The sequence below is a fragment of the Branchiostoma floridae genome, chromosome 8 (genome assembly GCF_000003815.2).
Source record: "Branchiostoma floridae strain S238N-H82 chromosome 8, Bfl_VNyyK, whole genome shotgun sequence".
NCBI lineage: Eukaryota > Metazoa > Chordata > Leptocardii > Amphioxiformes > Branchiostomatidae > Branchiostoma > Branchiostoma floridae.
In genome coordinates this window covers 22,467,469-22,488,784 of record NC_049986.1, presented here as the reverse complement: position 1 = coordinate 22,488,784, position 21,316 = coordinate 22,467,469, and the positions used below count along the sequence as shown (strand labels likewise).

At 41.4% G+C, this 21,316-nt stretch overlaps 2 protein-coding genes and 1 long non-coding RNA gene across 3 annotated transcripts; all 3 read right to left on the bottom strand.

Annotated features, from left to right (window-relative positions):
- Positions 1-11,786: 11,786 nt before the first annotated feature.
- On the bottom strand, positions 11,787-16,779 carry LOC118421960 (sushi, von Willebrand factor type A, EGF and pentraxin domain-containing protein 1-like). Its single transcript, XM_035829463.1, has 10 exons — positions 16,569-16,779; positions 16,008-16,172; positions 15,801-15,865; positions 15,295-15,458; positions 14,858-15,017; positions 14,344-14,569; positions 12,895-13,083; positions 12,517-12,696; positions 12,073-12,302; positions 11,787-11,801 (listed from the first exon to the last, which is right to left on the bottom strand). Exons 1-10 carry the CDS (start codon positions 16,777-16,779, stop codon positions 11,787-11,789), a joined length of 1,605 nt encoding a protein of 534 aa, XP_035685356.1.
- An 884-nt stretch (positions 16,780-17,663) lies between these two features.
- On the bottom strand, positions 17,664-18,961 carry LOC118421959. The gene is made up of 4 exons (XM_035829462.1): positions 18,831-18,961; positions 18,120-18,602; positions 17,788-17,849; positions 17,664-17,672 (listed from the first exon to the last, which is right to left on the bottom strand). The coding sequence occupies exons 1-4, from the start codon at positions 18,934-18,936 to the stop codon at positions 17,664-17,666; spliced, it is 660 nt and encodes a 219-aa protein (XP_035685355.1). The 5' UTR covers positions 18,937-18,961.
- Positions 18,962-19,370: 409 nt separating this feature from the next.
- Positions 19,371-20,041, bottom strand: LOC118421079. The gene is made up of 3 exons (XR_004831808.1): positions 19,962-20,041; positions 19,723-19,807; positions 19,371-19,557 (listed from the first exon to the last, which is right to left on the bottom strand). It is a non-coding gene; the product is annotated as an uncharacterized LOC118421079 (long non-coding RNA).
- Between the last annotated feature and the right edge of the window lie 1,275 nt (positions 20,042-21,316).

Here is a 21,316-nt window from a genome sequence, read left to right as displayed (position 1 = left end):
TGCCCACATGACTCCGTGCACATTTACGTTTACAATTGTAAAATGTAGGACTTTTTTTACCAAAACTGTATATTTCGGGTTACTATGTCATGAAACAGCCAACTGATCTGGGATTTGGTATTGTGGTAGTTTTAGGGGAGACACAACAATTAGCGCCTACGCTTAGAGTCCCCCGTGAGAGAGCAAATAAAAACAAGGCTTTAAACCATTGAAAAGCCTTTCTTAGTCGAATTTAAATCTGGGCATTTTGGGGGTGGCAGCGGTAGGAAAGACCCTAAATAATGACCTTCAACCAGGTCGGAGGTTCAGGCACCCCCATGATGTAGTGGTACCATCCCCTGGATGCTGTTTTTAGCCAAAAGGATACATCCAAGGGATCTAATTAGGGGGGTGTATCTAAAGCCTAGCCGTATAGAAATTCCGACAAATGAATTAGATGAGACTGAACCAGTAGGCTATCATTTGAGGGTAAGTTTGTATGGCTTGAACTTTTTATTCTTGAGATAATTGCATATTTGTTTCCTCAACTGTCCCATTGGATTGCATGCATTAACTGTGGAAAATTCTAATGGTTGCGTCTCCCCCTTTAAGCACTAGAAATGGAAAATGGTCACATAGACCGGTCCATTTTGCATAGATAGGGGTGTTCTGAAATGTCCATTCTTGTTGAGGGGGTCTTTTTAAAAAACAAAATTTGGAGTGGAATGATGTTTTGGGATAGGTCAATTTATGCAATGATATGATATGAAACAGAACATATTTTTGCATTTGGATGAAGATGGATTGAAATATTCTGTATTTTTTAATGAGCAAAATGTCGGCCTTTCTAGTACGGTGGTGGGAGAGGAGGAATACCGGGGATTTCATAAGGTACCGGGTAGGTGAAAGGGATGTGATTCGGTCGAATCAACCACCAAAGAAAACGGCAGACGAGAGGGTCAAGTCCTCCCCCAAATATCCAATCGATTAGAATGAACTCTCCAATGTACCTAAATTCATCTAGGATTTGTTGTAAAGATTCCTCATAGAAGTAAGGCAGCGAGCTATATAAACCAGTAACCATGGTATTAAGGCTGTCTTTTCGACTGCGCACGAATTCTCCAAATGGTTTAAGTGTTTCCTGAAAAAGGTTTCTTACGTATTCCTCAACAGCTCCATACAACCGGTCAGCCTTATCGACAAGATTACAGATAAGATCTTGGATGTTTTGTAAGACACCATCAACAATGCTGTTGAGATCTGGAATTAAGTTTGTAGCGACAGATGTGATGTCGGCGATGGCACTTCGTGCTTCACTGATGGCGGTTTCGGTTGGTTCGAGCACCGTCGGGTGTGTGTTTGACGGCGAAATGGCGTCCTCCAGCCTAGTGATGAGCTCGTCGACGCGGTTGTTGACATTATTTAGGATGCTGGTAACCTGGAAGATATGTGGAGTTCCATGTAAATGTAATTATTTGTTTATTTATTCACACAACAAAACACATAAAACGATATCGGAAAGAATGCATAAAACAGGTGCAGGAGGATAGGAGTCCTATGTAAATGTAAATGCGATCATTTGTTTATTCATTCGAACAACAAAATGCATAAAACAATACAGAGAATAATGCATAAAATAGGTGCAGAAGGAAAACCGTAAACAGCTTGCACTATACCGTCCTCCTCTATACTAAACAAAATGTAGGTAGTTGATGAATAACAAAGAAGAGAAACACATTGGATGTGATAATGGTGCAAAAGAATAGCCAAATAAGAATAACAATATATATTGAGATAAGATAATGAACGACCATATAAAACTACTATAAGGGGCTAGGGTGGTTAAACTTTTCAGGGCAATGCCAATGCCATGATCGTCAGTATAGCCTATAGTGTAGCATTGCGTATGAATTGATACTGTTGTTTTTGCTTTTGAGTATGGGCCTTATCTTGTAAACAGACCTGTAACCAAACTGAATAACTGAATATTATTGATTTTTCGTCTCCTTGACTGCTGACTTCACTCATAATATTTACATTATGAGTTGACTAGTTAGATTGTCATAAAGTTGCCTCACGTGGTCCTTGGCGTAATCCCACAAGTCACTTATGCTGTCCCAGATGGCTTTGTGGTACATCTCAAGTTCGGCGATACAGGCGGATGTTGTCAAGGCGTTGCAGACTTGCTGCAGTTCCCTCGGCTCGAAACTGCATTGTCTTGAAAGAAAGAAATGAAGGGAAGACTTATCAATCAAACGTAGCAGTGAAGCAAAACGGCACGGCAAATACGGCTTATATCTTGTAAATAATAATTGATCACAAATACAATGTCATAAGTCATACCAAAGGTACCACAACTGACACGCAAAATGCAGGCAACCATGAGAACAATACTGAATACAGACAAAATAGTCTACGGTTCTCCAGCGTTTACTGGAAGTCGAATAACAAAATTCATTCAAAATATATATTTATACCCTACCCTTCATTTGGTCCAGAATCGTCTTGCCAGGGATAAGGACCTAGATATATAGACAAATATCTTGAAACATCAATTCTCTAACCACCTGTTCTGTTCCCTTTCAGTCGAGTCCAAGTAACAGGAACATAGCTCAGGTAATTTGCAGGAAATTATGACTCGAAAAAGCAATACTTGAGAAAATGAGTTCATCAAAGTTTTCTTTCTCGACTTAACTGTGTTTTCATTTATTCCTTGCATCATAGTTTTTTAAAGTATCTCAATAGAACAAGTAGCATTATAAGTCAACAGAAGTTGGGATTAACTCAAAAGTTCCATATTTTGTCAATGTCACATGATATTTGTTCTCCAATGTTTACAGGCAAAGCAACTAACTGTAGGTACTTACGTTTGTCCGTGATCGCTTCCACCAGCGCATAGCATGAACCTGAAATCATGTAAAGGTACAAATTACTTTAGAAAAGTGTACAGGAGATACGTAAATATACAAATTACTTTGAACAGATGTACATTTAATATGTAAAGGGAGAAATTACTTTGAACAATTGTACAGCTGATGTGTAAATGTAAAAGGTCAAATTACTTTGAACAATTGTACAGGTAACAAACAAAGGGACAATTGTACAGTTGATATGTAAATTGGCAAATTACTTTGAACAAGTGTACAGGTGATGTGTTAAATTTAAATGGTTGAATTACTTTTAACAATTGTACAGGTAACAAGCAAAGGGACAATTGTACAGTTGACATGTAAAGGGGCAAATTACTTTGAACAAATGTAAAGGTGATGTGCAAATTTAAATGGTCAAATTACTTTTAACAATTGTACAGGTAACAAGCAAAGGGACAATTGTACAGGTGATATGTAAAGGTACAAACAACTTTGAACAAATGTAAAGGTGATATGTAAAGGGACAAGTTATTTTGAACCTACTTGAACTATACCCATGAGCGGTAATGACAAAGCAGTCTTACCACTGTGTTCGACAGTAATGGTGGATATCAGCCAACTCGGGTCCTCCTGAGTTGTGTCCACGACCCGCGAGCTGCTGCCGCTGATCGTCTCCAGTCCGTTCATGTCGATCAGCCTGCTGCGCCCTATTGCGCCTGCGTAGAGCTCCATCCCGGCGTTCCTGGCGCTTTCGACAGAGCCTGCCACGTCATCTGTGTACTAATAAGACGGGAAAAGGAAAAAAATAGCAATATTATGCATCCTACCCATTTATATTTCCCCGAGACCAAACGTTTCCAAATAGATTGAACATTGTCCTTCAAAATCTTGTTTCTTATCTCCAATCGACTATATATATAAATAAGCAATCCTTGTCTTGCATACTTGTGAAGTTTGCCAAACTTTCGTGAACAAACTTGCCATAATTGCCAATTGAAAAAAAATGCTTTCATGGCTTGAATCATTTACAGCGCTGTACCAAATTAGGAAGAACGCGTCGTACTAATAACAACATGTAGTACTAAGAGATGTTGTCAGACAAAAAAACTCCGCATTCCTTTGAAAAATGTCAATAGATACAAAAATAATTATTGCATACGACGATGAATGTCAGACATCCAGGTAATATAGGATTAAGGATATTAAGATACGACAGATCGATATTGATTGATTGATTGATTTTATTTTGCACTTTAAAAAATGATACATACAGAAAATTACAGAATACAACAGAACGTGCAAGGGGGGAGAAAAAAGCCATGTGGCTTATACAAACTCTCCCCCCGTCAAAATATACAAATCATGATACAATTAAATGGTCATGAAGATTATACATCGAACAATAATAAACCAAGTGAAAATAATATAACTCAGTGATCATACACAACGTTACAATTAATCTTAACATCAAAAACTGAAATTAGACAAAACTAAACATGATCAACAGATCATAAAGAAATTAGTCAAAATCATACAATTAATCATGCTAGCAAAACAAAATGAAAGCAAATACAGATAACCAAGACAATGGGTGCAAAGACTGCAAACAAACAGGTTAAAGGAGCACCAAATACACGGTATAATACTAAATGATAATTGAGCATAACATGATCAAAAACAAGGAAAAAAAACAAATCAGGAGTAAATAGTTGGCTTCTCTATAAGGTTGTTTTTCATACGTTTCTTGAAAATGGAAAGGGACTGACAATTTCGTAGGGAAAGACTTAGAGTGTTCCATATGGATGGGCCTCTAAACATTATAGTAAATTGTGTTAGGTTCGATTTTGTTTTAATAGGTCTAAGACTGTTTTGCTGCCTTGTACTGTGATTGTGAATATCTGCGTTGTACTTAAAAATGTCTTTATATAGGACTGGTAAGACAGAATTATTGTGAATAACTTTATGGACGAAAATGGCTGACTGCAATTTGTTTATGTCGTATACTGTCAAAATCTTCAGGTTGTGAAAAAAAGTTGCTGAATTTGCTATAAAAGAGGCGTTTGATGCAATTCTAACAAAACGTTTTTGTAGTAGGTGCAGTGGTTTTAATGAGGTAGTGTAAGTACTAGCCCAGATTATATTGCAGTATGTTAAGTAGGGGTATATCAAGCTGTAGTAAAGAGTCATAAATATTTTACGAGATAGGCAGTTTGCGACTTTTCTTATGATACCAATATTCTTAGCAATTTTCTTACAAATGATGTCTATGTGAAACTTCCACGTGAGTTTTGAATGACTTACTCAAGCTACTGAATATCATTTTGGAATTTTCAGATAGCATCCACTATTTTTCGTCTACTCGTTCTCAACTCCTATCCACATCATTTAATACTTAGGGTATAAAACCTGCTTTGCAACAGATATCCCTTAGTGTCATTGGCGAAACATAGTCATAGTGGATGCTACCTGAAACGTGTGAGTGGTGTGACCGTTTCCAAAATCATATTGCTTGAGCAATTGCTGTTTTGCCCAATAAATAGCCTGTTGTGAACAATCATCATTACTTTTGTGTCGTAATAGAATCGGAGCTTGATAAATTACAACGTTAAGATGGGATACCTAAATGTTTAGTAGACTTGACAATCAAGTAAGAGTACTTACCAGCCCATCGTCGATCTGCCCGTCCGTCAGTACCACCACTATCCTGGCTACATCTTCTCGCCAACGCGTCTGGAGATATAAAGGCAAAGTATGAGAGGCAACGTAGGTTCAATTGTCAACATCATCATCAACATAATAAGAATACATAGCAATTTAGGTGAGCTGCATTCAAAATGGTGTATCTTAACTTAAAGGTTACGGCTTTCTATAACATATGAGACTACCGTTGTTTTCTCAGAACCACAGCATTGTTGCCTTTTTGCAATTTTCTCCTGCAGCTGCCTTAAGGTAAAGGCAGCCGGGCAGACGAAAAATAAAACACATTCAACTTTGCCGGAAAAGAGAGGCTGTAAAAAAAGAACGCAACATACTTCAAGATCCAGTATTAGTAACATTTTTTCATGGGGGTAAGAATTCTTTAGCCTGGAATGCTGTGCTAACCGACACAGACGGGTTTGCTCACCGTGCACTGCATGTGTTTGATGCAGTAGCCGACACGTGTCGGTGCGGCGTTAAAGTTGACGCCTTCCACAGCATCCTGGAGACCTGGGATGTCGTCAAACTTGCGTAAGGGAATGCTTGTCTTGGCTTCACACTTACAATGGATCATCCCAACCTGTGGCAATGAACAGAACAGAATGTAATACGGCTGTGTGCGACAAAGAAATGTCGGCAACTTATCTCAAAATTTAAATAAAAACTTCTATTTTCGTTAAGCTCGACTCGTTATACTTAGAAGTGTGATGTCTTTCAGGTAGATGATTGTGCAATGTGACCTCGCCATGGCCCAATTTAATGTCCAAGCAAAGTGGGTTACTCCTACTATTGTCGAAGCCATCTATATCGATCTAAATCTATCTATATCTATGTAAATTGATCTATCTATCTATATATATAGTATCTATCTATATCTCTATCTATGTCTCTATCTACCTAAATCTATCTATCTTTTGATGTACATCAATCTAGTTTAATCTAATCCAATCACTTAACTATCAAGCGTATATCATGTTTTGCTGCGCATTTAACAAATCAGCTACTGGAACAAACCCCTGTGGTGATGCAACGAAATTGACTTACGTTGCTGCAGTTGAAAGTGTCTACGACATTCATGATGTACTGTTTGGCGCTTTCGAATCCCTCTTCTCCGACGCTGGAAGATCCGTCAACCAAGAACATTAGGTCGACGTCACTGGAACAGTTAGTCTGGCGGCCGCCTACATGTGCAGTTAGTATAACTTTGAAATATCTTTCAATGTAGCACGGAGGTCACATTTTAACCTCCTTGAATGTAGTCATCACTACCGTTTAAACTTTGTCATTTGTTTTAATTAAAGGCCTAGGTTATTGACAACAGTTCTTCACTTAAATCATAAATTGCATAATCTGTCGATAATACTATCACTCGTACTGCTACTTCTCATTCAAAATGATGTATATGAAACATATTATGGAATTCAGGCACCAAACTCAATATTTACCTTCAGTAGTAACTTTTAAACATCTTCGCCATTCGGGGCCGAATTTCGGTCTAACGTTGTCTTTCCAGTAGGTAACTTTCCAGCATATCTCATTTGGGCCACAAGGATATACTTCACACGCTTTCTTATAAAGCCATCGATCCTGTATTGATAGTCAGCGCGTTAATCGACATCAAAAGAGCATAAAACTAGAGCTAGAAGATGTGTGTATGAAGATATCAGATTCAACACAAGGGCGGTATACAAAGTATCAAGTTGCTCTATTTTAAAACCAGTGCATACAATGTATATCTTGCGAACTAACTGTAATTTATCAGGGTTGTAGGATGGCTTGAAGAGTTTTTTCTAGGAATAGATTAGTCTGCCAGCAATTAATGCTATATATCTAATCACTTTGCAATACATAATATTTCTAGCCAATTGGCATCGTCTTGAAGATTGTGATATTGAAACAGCTTCCACAAACAACCGAATGACAAACAAAGCAGTAAATCTATTCAGCTACATGTATGATCAAAGTATTTTACTTTATTTGCCTGCTTACCGCTTTAAATGGATTTTCAAAAACCTCGTATACTTCGTGATAGTCACAACCTCCGACATCCACAACACATTCCTGGTGGAGATTATGATCGGCTGCTCTGGCCTGGCGCGAATGTTTAATGAAGCTGTTTGCATCCCTCTCTGTTAGAAAAGGCGATTGCTTTTGCAATTCATTTACACTTTCTCCTGTAAGTCATGCAAAAAATACGTCTATGAAGGTTAGACATCCAGTTAATAAGATTCGCCAAATAGCAGTTGCTCAAGCAACTGGATATGATTTCGGAGATGGTAAAAAAAATCATATCATTCCAAAATCATATCCAGTTGCGTGTGTAACTGGTTTTTGGCATAGATAAGAGGAATTAGTTATTTTTTTACTAATTGGAAGCTGTATGGGAATGATGTGGTAAAATCTGTAAAAGCTTGGCTACTTGCCACCAAAGTTTTATTAACTGCATCTGCTGGAGCCGCCTCACACGTTGCATACAGTTGCCTCTGTGAGACTTTGTGCTCCAATAGACGAGAGGGTGGAGAATGAATTGCACACCCCTCCCTCACCATAAAAAGTCATGTGCAGGTCAGGCAAATGCCTGTCTGCCTCCTCATCTGTCCAATCGACAGGAGAATAAAAAAAAGCTAGCATTACACCCGGGTTCAGAGCTCCGCACTATAACAAGGCAGGTCTCGTCCTGTACAACAAAAAAACAATGTCTCTTTTAAAAGTTCTTTTAACAGAGATTATTTTCAGGGCAGGGCTGGGTGGCTAAAATGCGGATGGAGACGAGAGAGCATGCTCAGTCCACGCTTTACTGGCTGGCTTGTGTGACGCTAACAACTGGGCGATCCCACGTGCACCGAGTGAGCAGGGGCGCACCTTATCCTATTACATATCCATATCCCATAGGATGGCCCGGTTGAGCCATTCTTTCACATTTATGTTAAATCTCAGCCCACGTGCCAGGGATTTCATTAAAAAAACAATAAGCCAGAAAAACACAGGAAAACTGACTTAATCACTCATGTACATCATTTTTATGCCCGACTTTTTTGTTGGCAAGGAATCATATTTACACTACGTATGTACTTACCAGTAGTTCCGGGTCCCATGGCGATCGACACCAGCCAAGCGGACAACAAAACTTTCCACCACATACCCCCGGTTTGCGTAGACTGTGAAAGAGCGTAGAAAGGTATTGATACAGATACAGAGTTTTCCCTTTATACGTTTCGCGTTATTTTCATATGATAGTCCTATCCTGATCGAATTTTCGGGGGTAGTATATAGATACCCTGTAGTTGCAGCCAAATCATGCCTACAATCAAAATCGAGGCTGTAGAAAAAATTGGTTGTCCTGTTCAGCAAGACTGGGATATGTAAACAAATACTGTGCCAAGCCCGTGGATCATTATTAGGCTACAGCCGGCTTTACAATTCATGCGAATACCGGCCAAATTTTTAGATCGGCCAGAGCTCGCCGAATTTCAACATCACCCGAGCATCGGCTGTAATTTTTCGCTGAAAAACTGCCCCTTCACAAATTGGACGGGGCTCGGGTGACGTCTTTCCGAAACTCGAGATGGCAGCATATCCTGTACAAGGACGAAGTGAGAATCGACTGACCCGGCCAAAGGCTAATATTCAGATCAACTTTAACTTCTGAGTTTGGGGAAATATCTAAGGCATAGGTATAGTAGACGGGCGCCCTACAAACAATAATATTTTCAGACATTCTGCGAAAGAACATTCCAAATCTCATTTAGAGCTCAAAAATCGTCGCCGAGGCCTCGCTGAATTATACGGAACATCGACCGAGATGCTTAATATCGCCCAAAGCCCACGTAATCGCCAAGACTTCGGTCGTTCTTGGACCGAAAATGCCGATTTAGAGCTCACCAAAACGACGACCGAGGTAAATTCTTGTAGCGCGAGTTCAAGAAACACCGGCTTCCGGGAACCCCTCAAATACGTACGTCCTGCTGTCTTCTACATTTATCTATTATTCTGCACGCCAGCCGGCAGATCTTTGAATATTTTTTGTATCTCAGCGGACGCAAGAGGATACTCAAAATACTCCGTCAGAAAATACTCTTGTGTAGGTACGTATGAGGAAAATTCAACAACATAAAACAGGGTAAAAAAGATACAGTAGCTTATAGAAATGTTTGTAACATGATTTACTATGGCGTGAGACAAAACGTACCGTCAGATGCACCCAGAAAATGCAGAGACGTAGAACACGGTAGTGTTGATTCTAAAGATCACAGCTCTCTCCCCCAAGAACGGCCTGGTTGGAATAAGGGGACACGACGAAATACGCTGAAAAGTAGAGCAAAAATCGCTACGTGGCAAAATTCAGGACGTCTCCTATTGGTCCACGTTGATAATGACGCAGGTATAAATTATCATGATTAGGTTGCGTCAGTTCCAGGGACGTGGTGAGCTCATAGTCACGGCGATACGACTGCTCTAACACATGAATCCATGGTGTTGTCAGTGAATAACTTCCTACGCAAGAACCAATATCATGTGTTGTGTCAATACGGTCCAAAAAGACTTTGAACATCGATTGATACCACCACTACTGACGTGCATATCAAGAGCACATCAAAGAATAATGTTTATTCTAAAAGCCGCAGTTTGTAGCTCTAAAAGCAAACAACATCGAGATTTGATCTTGCATCCTTTTTGATTTGTTTTTCCTTAGGTCTTTGTAAATATCACAGACAGGACGCTTCCCTCAAAAATAGAAACAGCACCAATACCAAGCGTGTCGGAAGGTACAATGAAAAAGTTTATGTTTCGCTTTGTATACAGACATGAAGCGGTGGCATGACGGTAACATAGAGGGACATCGGTCCCTTTGTTAGGTGCATGAAGTATCTTGTCATTTGCTACGGCAATAGTAGATGTCTTTACAGAGTTTGTCCGATGAAAGAGTTTCCTGGCTGTATTATTCAAAACGGTCACAGGGAGAGCGGACAAAAGACCATTTGGAACAAGTGGACTGACTATACATTTATACAAAGATTCGTGGATGGGAAAAATAATATATTCACCTTGTTGTTTACATGCTCGAGGCACCTCCTCGAACACGGGACATTCCATTTCACGTCCCTTCCGGGAAAAGGCAAATGAAGCTCCAACCAGGATCGATACCCTTACCGGAGTCAAACCGGCGGCTCCCAGTTTAACTAAGAGTAATCGGAACCAGGGGCTCAACTGTAAAGCCGATATCAATCCTATAGAAAAGCATTTTTCTACGGGACATGAATTGATTATTCATCCATCCATTAATATTTTCCTCAAACACTATACAGCATTCATTTTGCAACTATTGGCCAAATGTGGGTTAGGCCTAGACAAAAATGTTGTGTTTCCTGTTTCCCTACCTACCCTAGACTTTTTTGGGGGGTGGTCAGTGAAGTCACAAAGCTTCCAGTTAGAAATTTTATCCAGCATGATTCTTATTGAAGTAAAAACACTGCTTGTCCTATCTAATGAAGAATAAATGTATCTGTTATGCACAAAATTAAAGTTTGACATTAAAATACGAGTGTCCTCATGCATTTCAGTTTACTTTGTTCAACTATATTGTAATATGTATTCAACAGAGTTTTGGCTAGCCTAAAACAATTACAAGAAAAAAAGATAATCCCTACCTACCGACCCTAATTTTTTCAGAACTGAAACAGGAAACACAACATTTCTTTTCCTAGGCCTTATCAGGTAGCTCAACTTTGATGTTTACCCTGTGGTGTCCGTGTGATCCGCTGTGTCGCTATTTTGGTTTTGAGTCGGCTTTGGGTACCTTTTCGCTCGTCTCTGGTGCCTTTGACGCTTTCTCAAGACTTTCTGAGACGTAACTACATTATTATTTACTATACTGCAGCGCTCACTGTGTCACCGTAATATCACTGTATCAATAGTCTGTTTTGCTGAAAAGAAATAGATATATACCATGAGTGGTGGTGGGGGAGGGGACATATGGATGTACAGATTTATGGCCTATGTACATAGTATTCATCCGCGCATCCCGTCCAATAGTAGATTGGGTATAAAGTAATGCGTCACAATTTGGACACTTTTTTTGTTGACCAACTCACGTAATCCGGTATAGTGCTTGTTCCATGAGTTAAAAATGATAATAAGTTTGATACCATGGAAAGGTAAGCTTTCTATTGATATATAATAAATTGAGATTGATGCAGAAGCAACGGAAATATGATAACCAAATTTAATATTCCAAACTTTTTAGTTCCAGTTCCTCTGTACAAAAGCATGCATAAAAAAGTATCAAATTGGACCAATCTCAGGTACGTGGCATGGATATGAAGCAACAAGTTTCATAACAACGCATGATGATTCAAGTATCGACTTGACAAATGAACTTCAGAGAGGTTGCAGAACACGGAAGATCGCTCCACATGTTGTCTATTTTTGGCCAAAAAAGGGCACAGTCCTCATTGTCGGTCGCGCTGTCGGGTCTTCCTGGACCCCACCGGTTAAAATGTCCAAGAGCAACGCCATCTGCCCATACCCATCTGCCTTCACTGGCGCGGTCCGTCAGTCCGAACCAGAAGTAGGCTTTGTTATCCACGGCATTCTTCAGGTTGATGAGGAACGCGTTGATGCCAGCATCACGGGGCATGGCGAGAGTTCCACCGTGAGAAGAACATTTCGTGACAGCATCGTCATAGTTACTCCATTGATCAAAGGCCTTGTAGCACAACTGGCTCGGTGGGTAGTAATCGTACCCGTTTGGGCAACCTTTTTTTTAGAGAGAAGATGGGTGATTGTATTACAATCAATCGGTTTTTATCAGTATTAATGGTTACTGAATGAAAACATCACACTTATTTGATAAGCACCGTACACGTATATGTCGACCCCCCCCCCCCTTCAAGCAAAATAAAGAACGTCAGGAAAAACAATAGATGCCTCTCTCATAGTTGTGGTATGAAGTGAAACATGTTACCCGTACATCTGGCAGCGCTGCCCGACCACGTGCGATCCGCCTGGCAGGTCCGCCTGGTACTGCCGGCAGACAGGTGGTAACCATGGTTACAGCTGAAGGCGCAGGTCTCGGGATAGCGGAAGGAATATCCGCTGTTACATAACATCCTTCCATTCCTAGGTCTGGACAGGGTCGGGCACGGCACAGCTGGAACAGAAAATCTAAACAATCCAAAAATGTTCAACTTGAAAGTGTAACTTATAAACACCCGTCCAATAATTTTCGTTTTCTCAGCGCCTTTCATCAATTCATAGTATAAAAGATTTTATAGCAGGTTTTGGTTACGTGATATTGAAACCATGGTTCTATCATATGAAATCAAGTTTCTGTACATGTTACCCATACCGATGCATTCGGCATTGTTTCCTGACCATGTTGCATCAGTTTGACAATGTCTCTCGCGGCTGTCTGTGTGAGTAAGCTTGTAGCCTCGGTCGCAGGCAAAGTTGCAGGCCTCGGGATAGCGGAAATTGTAGTTGCGGTCACACGTTATCATGCCGTGCTTGGGACTGGACATGTTTGAGCATTTCACAGCTGAAATACAAAACAGGCTTTGATAAGCATTACATCATAAAATCTGAGTACATGTATACTTTTACTAAGCATAATCTGAAATTCTGTAAAGCTATCATTGGAGTAAGAAGAAATGCTAGTAACCTCGCCACAAGAGCGGAACTTGGCAGGTTTCCTTTGCGGATCGAGGCTTACAGCAGGCTCTACTCTTATTATAGCAGGTTAACTAGAGAAGTACCAACAAATAGTTTACAATATCAAGCACTCCTTGTACAACAAGATCTACACCGACGTAAGGTACCATGTTGGCTTTCAAATGTAAGTAAGATTCTCGAGGAGTCTGGTTATGGGTACCTACTGTTGAACCAAGACTATAATATACCATCAGCTCAGTCGCAAGTGAAACAAAGATTGAAAGACATATTTCTACAGACTTTCTATTCCAAATTCAACTCTTATGGAAAAAAGAAAAATCAAGGAAACAAACTAAGAACGTACAGGAAGTTCAAAGACACCTACGAAAGAGAACAGTACCTAAATATACATAATTTCAGCCATCGCCGAGCCATGGCTAAATTAAGAATTAGTGATCACCCTTTACAAATAGAAGTAGGAAGATACAAGCGGACTCCTCCGAGTGATAGAATCTGTACACTTTGTAACGCCAAAGATATTGAAAATGAAGTTCATTTTGTATTGGAATGTGAGTTATATAGTGATATACGTAACTCTTTTATTAATGCCCTGAATTTTGATACACGAGCTAAACAGTTAGTAAAAGATGAGCTTTTTGTATACATAATGAAATCATCTGACAACATTGTACTGCAAAAACTCTGTGAATTCATATACACTTGTTTCAAGAAGAGAAAAGAGACATGTAAATTGTAGAATAGTATAGCATTACATATTTGACTATTTTGTAAACGATAGATGTACTTATAGTGTAGCATAGCCTTAGTTGTTCTGTCTCTGCCACTGTAAAGATTCTTTACAGCAAAGTTTTATGTAACTACTGCATTTAGCCTATGGGCAAGGTCATGCAAATAAAGATCATTGTCATTGTCATTGTCATTGTAAACTTCTATCCCCAAAATTCTCACTATCTGTCAATATTTGAAGCACTGGACAATGGTGTTGTGAAAAGTATTTACAGTGTCGAAGCTAAAGAAAATTGAGATCTTGACCTTTTGATTGGTGTATGATCATCACACAGTTAAATTTGCTGACTGTCTCAATTGTAAAGTAGGTGAACAGTATCACAGGGGAAGTAAGGTTTACCTAAACAAGGTGAGGTCCCTACGCTGTTTATGTCGACAGGAATAGTCCAGTTCCCGTCCTGTTCGCAGGAGTACTCGGCATAGATCAGCCTGTCGTAACCATGGTTACAGTGGAGCACACAGACGACTTCGTACTCCGGCTTTGTGCTGTTGGCTGATTGGCAGGTGTCAGCTGCTGAGGATGTCGGGATAGAACACGAGAAGAAGCCGTTCTCCGGCTCAGCGACCTGTGGAGATGTGGCAGCGAGAGACATGCATGTATAGCGTGTGTTATTTAAAACGCGTCGTATTTTTTTCATTACAGAGATGCAGCAAATCATTTATCCTTCTGTTCATCAGCGGATTCAAGTCTTCCTACACAATCTAACATGCTTTCCTTTAAATGGCAAATGCCACTCGAAAGCTAGTCAGGTTTCAGTTTCAAGTCGTGGGCACCAGTCTAATTTCCTTACTCCGTTAGAAACAACTTCGAATCTTATAGGCTTTTTGGAAAGGGAAGGCAGGCCGCTACTGACCGGAAAGTCCGGACAGGCTGTCCGTTCACAGTGCGTCCCGTTCCCGACCGTCCCGACCCGGCAGCGGCAGCTGAAGGTTTGGTGACCCGTCAGGCTGCAGACCCCGTGCTCAGGGTGGCAGTCGTGCAGCCCGAGCTGGCAGTAGTCTGACGGGACACAGCTGCAGAACAGGGCGTGTTCATGGTTCACTTAACTGTATCAATTAGATTACTCTGACTAGTTGAAGACCTTAAGTCCGACTGATTTGTCAGAATACAAAATAGCAAAACCGAAATAGAGGATGCTGCACGAGTGCCGTTTTTTGCTGACCAACCGAATGGATTGGGCCCGAAAACGCCGTGTTATTCTAATGTCGTATCATGTGTTGTTATATAGCCACTACAAAAACCTTGAATGAGGCATATCAGGAATTGCATGTATAAAGCGCGGATATTTACCCTGCCCTGTTGTTCCATTGTCCACTTGCCATACACCTGAAGTTGTAGAGACTGTGGAGAAGATGGCCGCTCTCGTCGGCAACTTTGTAGCCCGGCTCACACGTCAGGCGGCAGGAGTGCTGAAACTTTGTCCCGCTGCACGTCAGGCTGCCGTGGGCTGGGTTCTGTGTGTTAAGACAAACGTCCGTCGGAATGAAACCTCTTGTGTGTTGATAGAATATATAGTCTTTAAGTTGAGATTTGTTCCAACACAAAGGAGAAGCACACCGTGAATTTTCAGTTGATCTCTATTCATTGCGCTGACTTTTGCGCAAAATTTGAGATAGTTCTGTCCGCAGTTCTTCTGATTGATGTTAGATAAAACTTTAATAAGAATAAATACTTCACGTTTCTGAGGCTTGTATGCTATCGAAGGCGGAGACCATAGCCTGGATGATTCGAGTCAATGATTTTGTATTTGGCACTTTATGCCTAGACTTCAATTAGCTTAGCTTTACATTACATACATGAAGATTGCCGCAGTCCTTCTTCTGGCAGAATAGATTTGGTTCCCTAACAACTGGCTGGAGCGCTGGAATCATAGAGGGACAGCGTTAGCAATTACTTCAGCAAAAGGTTGCATAAAATATGCAAGTTGGTTTACTATATAACAGTTATACAATGAACTGGACTCTAGTAGAAAGGGTAGCTGTAAAAGCAACAGTAGACCCTACCTCCCGCCTGTAAGCTCCAGTTGCCGGTACTGTGACAAGTCACGTTCTGGAGGTTCGTTCCTTCGTACCCGTCCGCACACGTGACTCCGCAGGTGTTCCCGTAGGTGTGTCCGCTGGCGCACTGGATGGCGGTGTTGGGGAACTCAGGAGGAGATCCACAACTCACTGGTAAAAATTTTTCAATGCCTTCTTAGTTTCTTTACAAAAATCCGGAAGGCTGCGTGTCTAAAGGCCTCTTCGCGCGAGATCAAGAATGAGTTGGAATGTCGTCAGAATGGTCATTTATTCCTTGGACTTCGAAGTGTAAATAGTTATTCTGACGGTATTCTGGCTCATTCCTTCTTGTGTGAAGGGGATATAAGGTCCATTTGGAAGTCCCACTCGGAATGGCCCCGAATGTGGCATGAATTTTGCAAATTCGTCATTCCGACTGGTTCTTCTTGATTGCTGCTAATTCGATTTTAGTGTGAAGGACCAATTATCCATGTTCTCATTTAGGAACAAATCATACATATGTACCACAACAGTATAGTGTCTTCCAAGTAACGTAAGTCAAATCACCTGGAATGCATGTTGGTTCTCCACTCCAGATGGCCAAGGCATTGACTTCATGAACCTGGCAGGTGAAGTTGTCTTGGCTCTGTTCATAACCGTCATGACAGGTGAGATGGCACGTCTCGCCGTACGTCGTACCTGTACATGTGACGTCACCGTGCGCGGGCTTCTGTGTACAGATGAGGTGAATAAAATATTTTTCAACTCTAAGACTCATGTGTAGCAATAGGTTCAAATAGAGTAACTAGAAAAAAAACAAGGCAATGTTGATGAAATAATGATTTTTTTGCAAGCATGACTGAAGTATTAACCCTTTGCCAGATGGATAAACTACTCACCGTAACATTTCCACAGTCGGCGATGACACAAGCCAGAGTCGTTGGAGTAACAGTGTCTGCCAAAAGAAAACGATCTACAATGCTCACAGAGCAACTTCATGTCGGAATCAATGGTGTAACATGCTGATAACACACAATTCCAATAGTATATAATTGTATGTATATAAATTAAAGAAGAAGAGGAAAACACAAATCGAGTAAATGTGTAGTATTTCCCAAACCTGCTGATTCAGCAGTTCCATTCAACGTCGTGTTCCCTCTCCGAAATACGGTCCAGTTTCCGGTCCAGCTGCAGCCCAGGGTGTCGTCTGTTTCCGGTACGTACCCTACGTCACAGATGACGTCACAGTGGTCCGAGAACGCGTGACCCTGGCACAGGTGTGAGCCATGCGGGGGGTCCACAGGTATGCTACAGGTCACTGCGTAAATTGCGTACAAACAATAAGACCAAATTTCTAATTGGAAATCAGATCTGGAAGTAAACAAATATCATATCAATGCCCTACCTGGGTCGCACAGTGCGGGTTTGTCCCATTGTCCTGAAGCCGTGCACGTCAGTACAGGGTGCCGGGGCAGGTAGCCTCGCTCACAGACCACTCTGGCCTCTGACATGTACATGGTTGTGTTGCTATTCACTCGGCCATGAGATAAATTCTGTCAATGAAAGAAAACCCTGTTTCCTCTACAAAGACTGGAAGCTGTTTCTTTAGCGATTTTTTTTACCTGTTTTAGCAATTAAAACTATGCATATGTTTTATTCTGATCAATTTCCCTAATGAACAGATAATGTTTAAGTTAGTTTGATTGCAGATAGACTTAGGTACAGCTTTGTTAATGTCTATGCCTCACATTCATAGCTGTTTACAAAAGGCATTAGAAATAAGTACCTCAGATTCCTCCCCACACTTGATAATTTTGCACACAGGATGTCTGGTCGCCCCAAACGTCTCTGCAAACAGGCAGACAGAATGTGTCAAATTACACAAGATTAGGTTAGATATGATTTGCGTTTACTCATATAATACCACAGTCATTGCCGACATTTTCGGCCTGTAGATATCTTTGTTGATAGATAACAAATGTCTTTGATAGAATCACTACGTTGCGAAAAGATGACGCAAAAGAAGCTGATTTTTGCAATTTAAATACATATTCTTGGTTTTATATGGTGCCTTCATAAAAAATGTTTTTTTTTTTCTGGCTTTTTTTTATTTCCTACCTAGACGAGATAGGATCTGCAGGAAGTCCAGGTTGGCGATGATGTCTTCGATGTTTGGACCGACCCAGATCAACAACTGCCGCATCATGTCAAAATCGATGATGTTGTTCTCCGAGACCATGTCTAGATATGACTCCACGATAGAAAGGTTTGGGACGTAGTCCAGCTTCACTAAAATGTTTAAAGCCACGTCCGCGAAAATTTCGTCGGGGATGCCGAGGTACTCTAACGCCCGAGGGTCGGTGTTCGGCATCGTGTCGGCAGCCCGACCGACGCCGACGAGTGTCGACACGACTTCGGGCTGGATCGGCGCCCATCGGCCGCGGTTGCAGAACAGCAGGCCTGCGTCATCGGTCTGGTAGCCCACGTCACACTTGGCGATGCACATGCGCACGTAGATGTTATAGTAGGCGATGTTGGTGCAGCTGAAGTTACCGTGACGTAGGTCTGGTAGGGTCTCGGGAAGAAACATGTTGCCGCAAACTGGAAAGAATTAAAGAAAATTCAAGTCATCTCGTCTCTATTATCTCTTCTGCCGTACTGGTCTCTGCCTGGAACACTGAGACTCAGAAGTGACTGAAGGTAACGTAGCAGAGCTGATGTATTGTGCTCATATGTGACTCATTATCATCATAATTATCACGGGCGGGTTGCCCGGACGGGTCTACTCTCTTCTTGTATGCCTCAGAAATTAGTGGTCGAAAGACTTACGTTCTTCCACAGGAGACGGCAGGGCCGGCTGCTGCACGGTGCCGGGAGGCTGTATCTCTGACGCGTCCCGCCCTCCGGCCAGCGCCAAGCGGTACCACCTCTGCATCTCCGGGGAAAACTGCTGAACCCACGCCGGCACTGGCTCCGGGGGCGTGTACACTGTCAAACAATAAAAAAATACAAGAGATTCAACGTTCCCGGGAGTGGAATACTACAATAGATGCAGAAGATATATGACAGGAAAAAGAGTAGTTATTGGTTTGATCAAAGCAAAGTTAGCATTTTCACGATCTTTCGGTAAACAGCTTCTACCTAATCAGAAGAACCAAATGGGGTTTAATACATTTGTGGCAAAAGTGATAAGATACAAGCTAAAATGAATGTAAGCTCTTTGGTAAGGAACCGTTTTTGGTAGACCATAACTGCTACATTGACACCGTCAGTGGTAAGGCAGCAGAAGATGACAGAAGCTAGCCTTTAACCCACTCTACTCACACGACAGGACATTAGTCTTGAATAGGACAGCGAGCACCACAGCAGTCAGGGCGGCCAGGCAGTAGAAGATGGCGGCGAGGATGACCAGCGTGCCCGGCCCTTTCCTGTGCGACGGGTTCAGGGCGGAGCCGTACCCGTACAGCGGCGGGCCGTACGGCGTCCAGACGCCGGTGGGCTTCAAGTGCTTCCCGGTGAAGAGGGAGTCACAACTCGGCTGTCTTTTCAGTGGGGCCTACAAGAATAACAAGTATTAGACTCTTTTGGGTCTACGATAAAAAGGAACTGAGAAAAAAGTAATTATTCGTATGTTAATCCCTTTCAGGGACTTGAGATAAAGAACAGAAATTCTGTAGAGAAAGTGACAAACAGTAAAGTAGAATAAAACTGCACTCAATACCTTTTCCACCTTTGACTCTACAGACATCTTTTCGTCGGTTTCTTCGCAATGGAGTTGTTCTTTTTTCTCGTCAACGGCAACGCACCTTGAAACAGGTATGATTTAGCGAGTATAGACACTGTTCTACGTTCTTATGTTGTTACCTCTTATCATAGATTGAAAGGAACGATTGCATCTGACGAGGTAAAAAGTCATTAAAACTCCACCATTGAAAGAATATGGAAAAACCTATGACGTACCGATCATCTGGGAGCTTCTGAGACGGTGTAGGGTCTCTGGGGATGTCTTCGTCGTCACTTTTACTGCTGGATTCCAATGTCTAAGACATGGAAAAGGGCCAGGTAGGTAAAACTGGACGTGCCATTGTATTGTACGGCACGGTGTTTTATGTGCTTAATAAATATATACATGACATTGTCTTTAATTGTACACTCGATATAAAAATGCGCATATCCGCTGGTAATGGAAAGTTTATGGCTGCTATGTACATATCACACACCACACACCCACTAACACATACTAAAAGAGGCACCATTCGGGGTGCCATAACACTCAATCTGCTCTGAAAAGTGCATATTGCAGCGTGTATAGACACAAAATTATAGACACACATCCAGTTACAAAATAAGCCTACTGCGACGTGAGATGGGCGACTGGTTATACGCTACAAAACAAACAAGAACATTTCCTACTTGGGGTTCCTGACGGTCCTCCCGTACGGAGATGTCTTTCCACGTGAAGGAACTTTGGGGGCGTGTTGACGAGCGCGAGGCCTGGGAAGAAAATTATTGACGGTTAGGGAGGATATGAAACGATTGGTCACTATTGAATATTCCTTACGCTCCCCTCGGATACGGCGTGTTAACTTTAGAAATCGCGAAAGTCTCTTAGTACCAATAACGGACTTTTTCACACTGACATTTGCCCATAGTTTTGGCCAACTTGCATTCGTCTAGTGACAGACGAGCGACATGAAATGAAAACATTAAGGATACTGATTCCAACCACGAAACTTAAGCAAATCTAGCAAAATGTGACCTAGGATGTTTTCATGAACATTGCCAAATTGACACTACTTTTATCAAATTATCATTTATCCGCAATGTGTTGTATCCAATTTCAATTTCCTTAAATTTTAACAACAAGTACCTCCATCAAAAATTACTTTGCAGTTATAAATCAGTAGTGCGGCAATGAAACATTCCTGTTCTGAAAGCTGTAAAAACTCGTGAGCGAGAAGCAAATTACACATTGTACTGACAAATACAGATAAAACATAATATACTATACAAGGTATAATAGAAATAGGGGATTTTTTTGGGGCAAAGTAAATAGACCTGCATAAAGGTTACATTTGTTACCGGTACCGGTACATGGCTGATGTCCTTTGCACCCGATGTTGTCCTCGTCTTGTGTCTAGCCTTAAGCTTCTGTGGTCTGCTCCGAGTCCGCCCAGCTCCCCGAGGAAGCAGGTGGTCGCACCGGGTGGTCCAGGCTGTTTTAGTCGGGCCGTGAGTTGACCTGCCCCGAGGGAGCATGTCTCTGCTACCCGGTGACGACATTTTTCTCTTCTGAAGGAAAGGAAAAAGGGAAG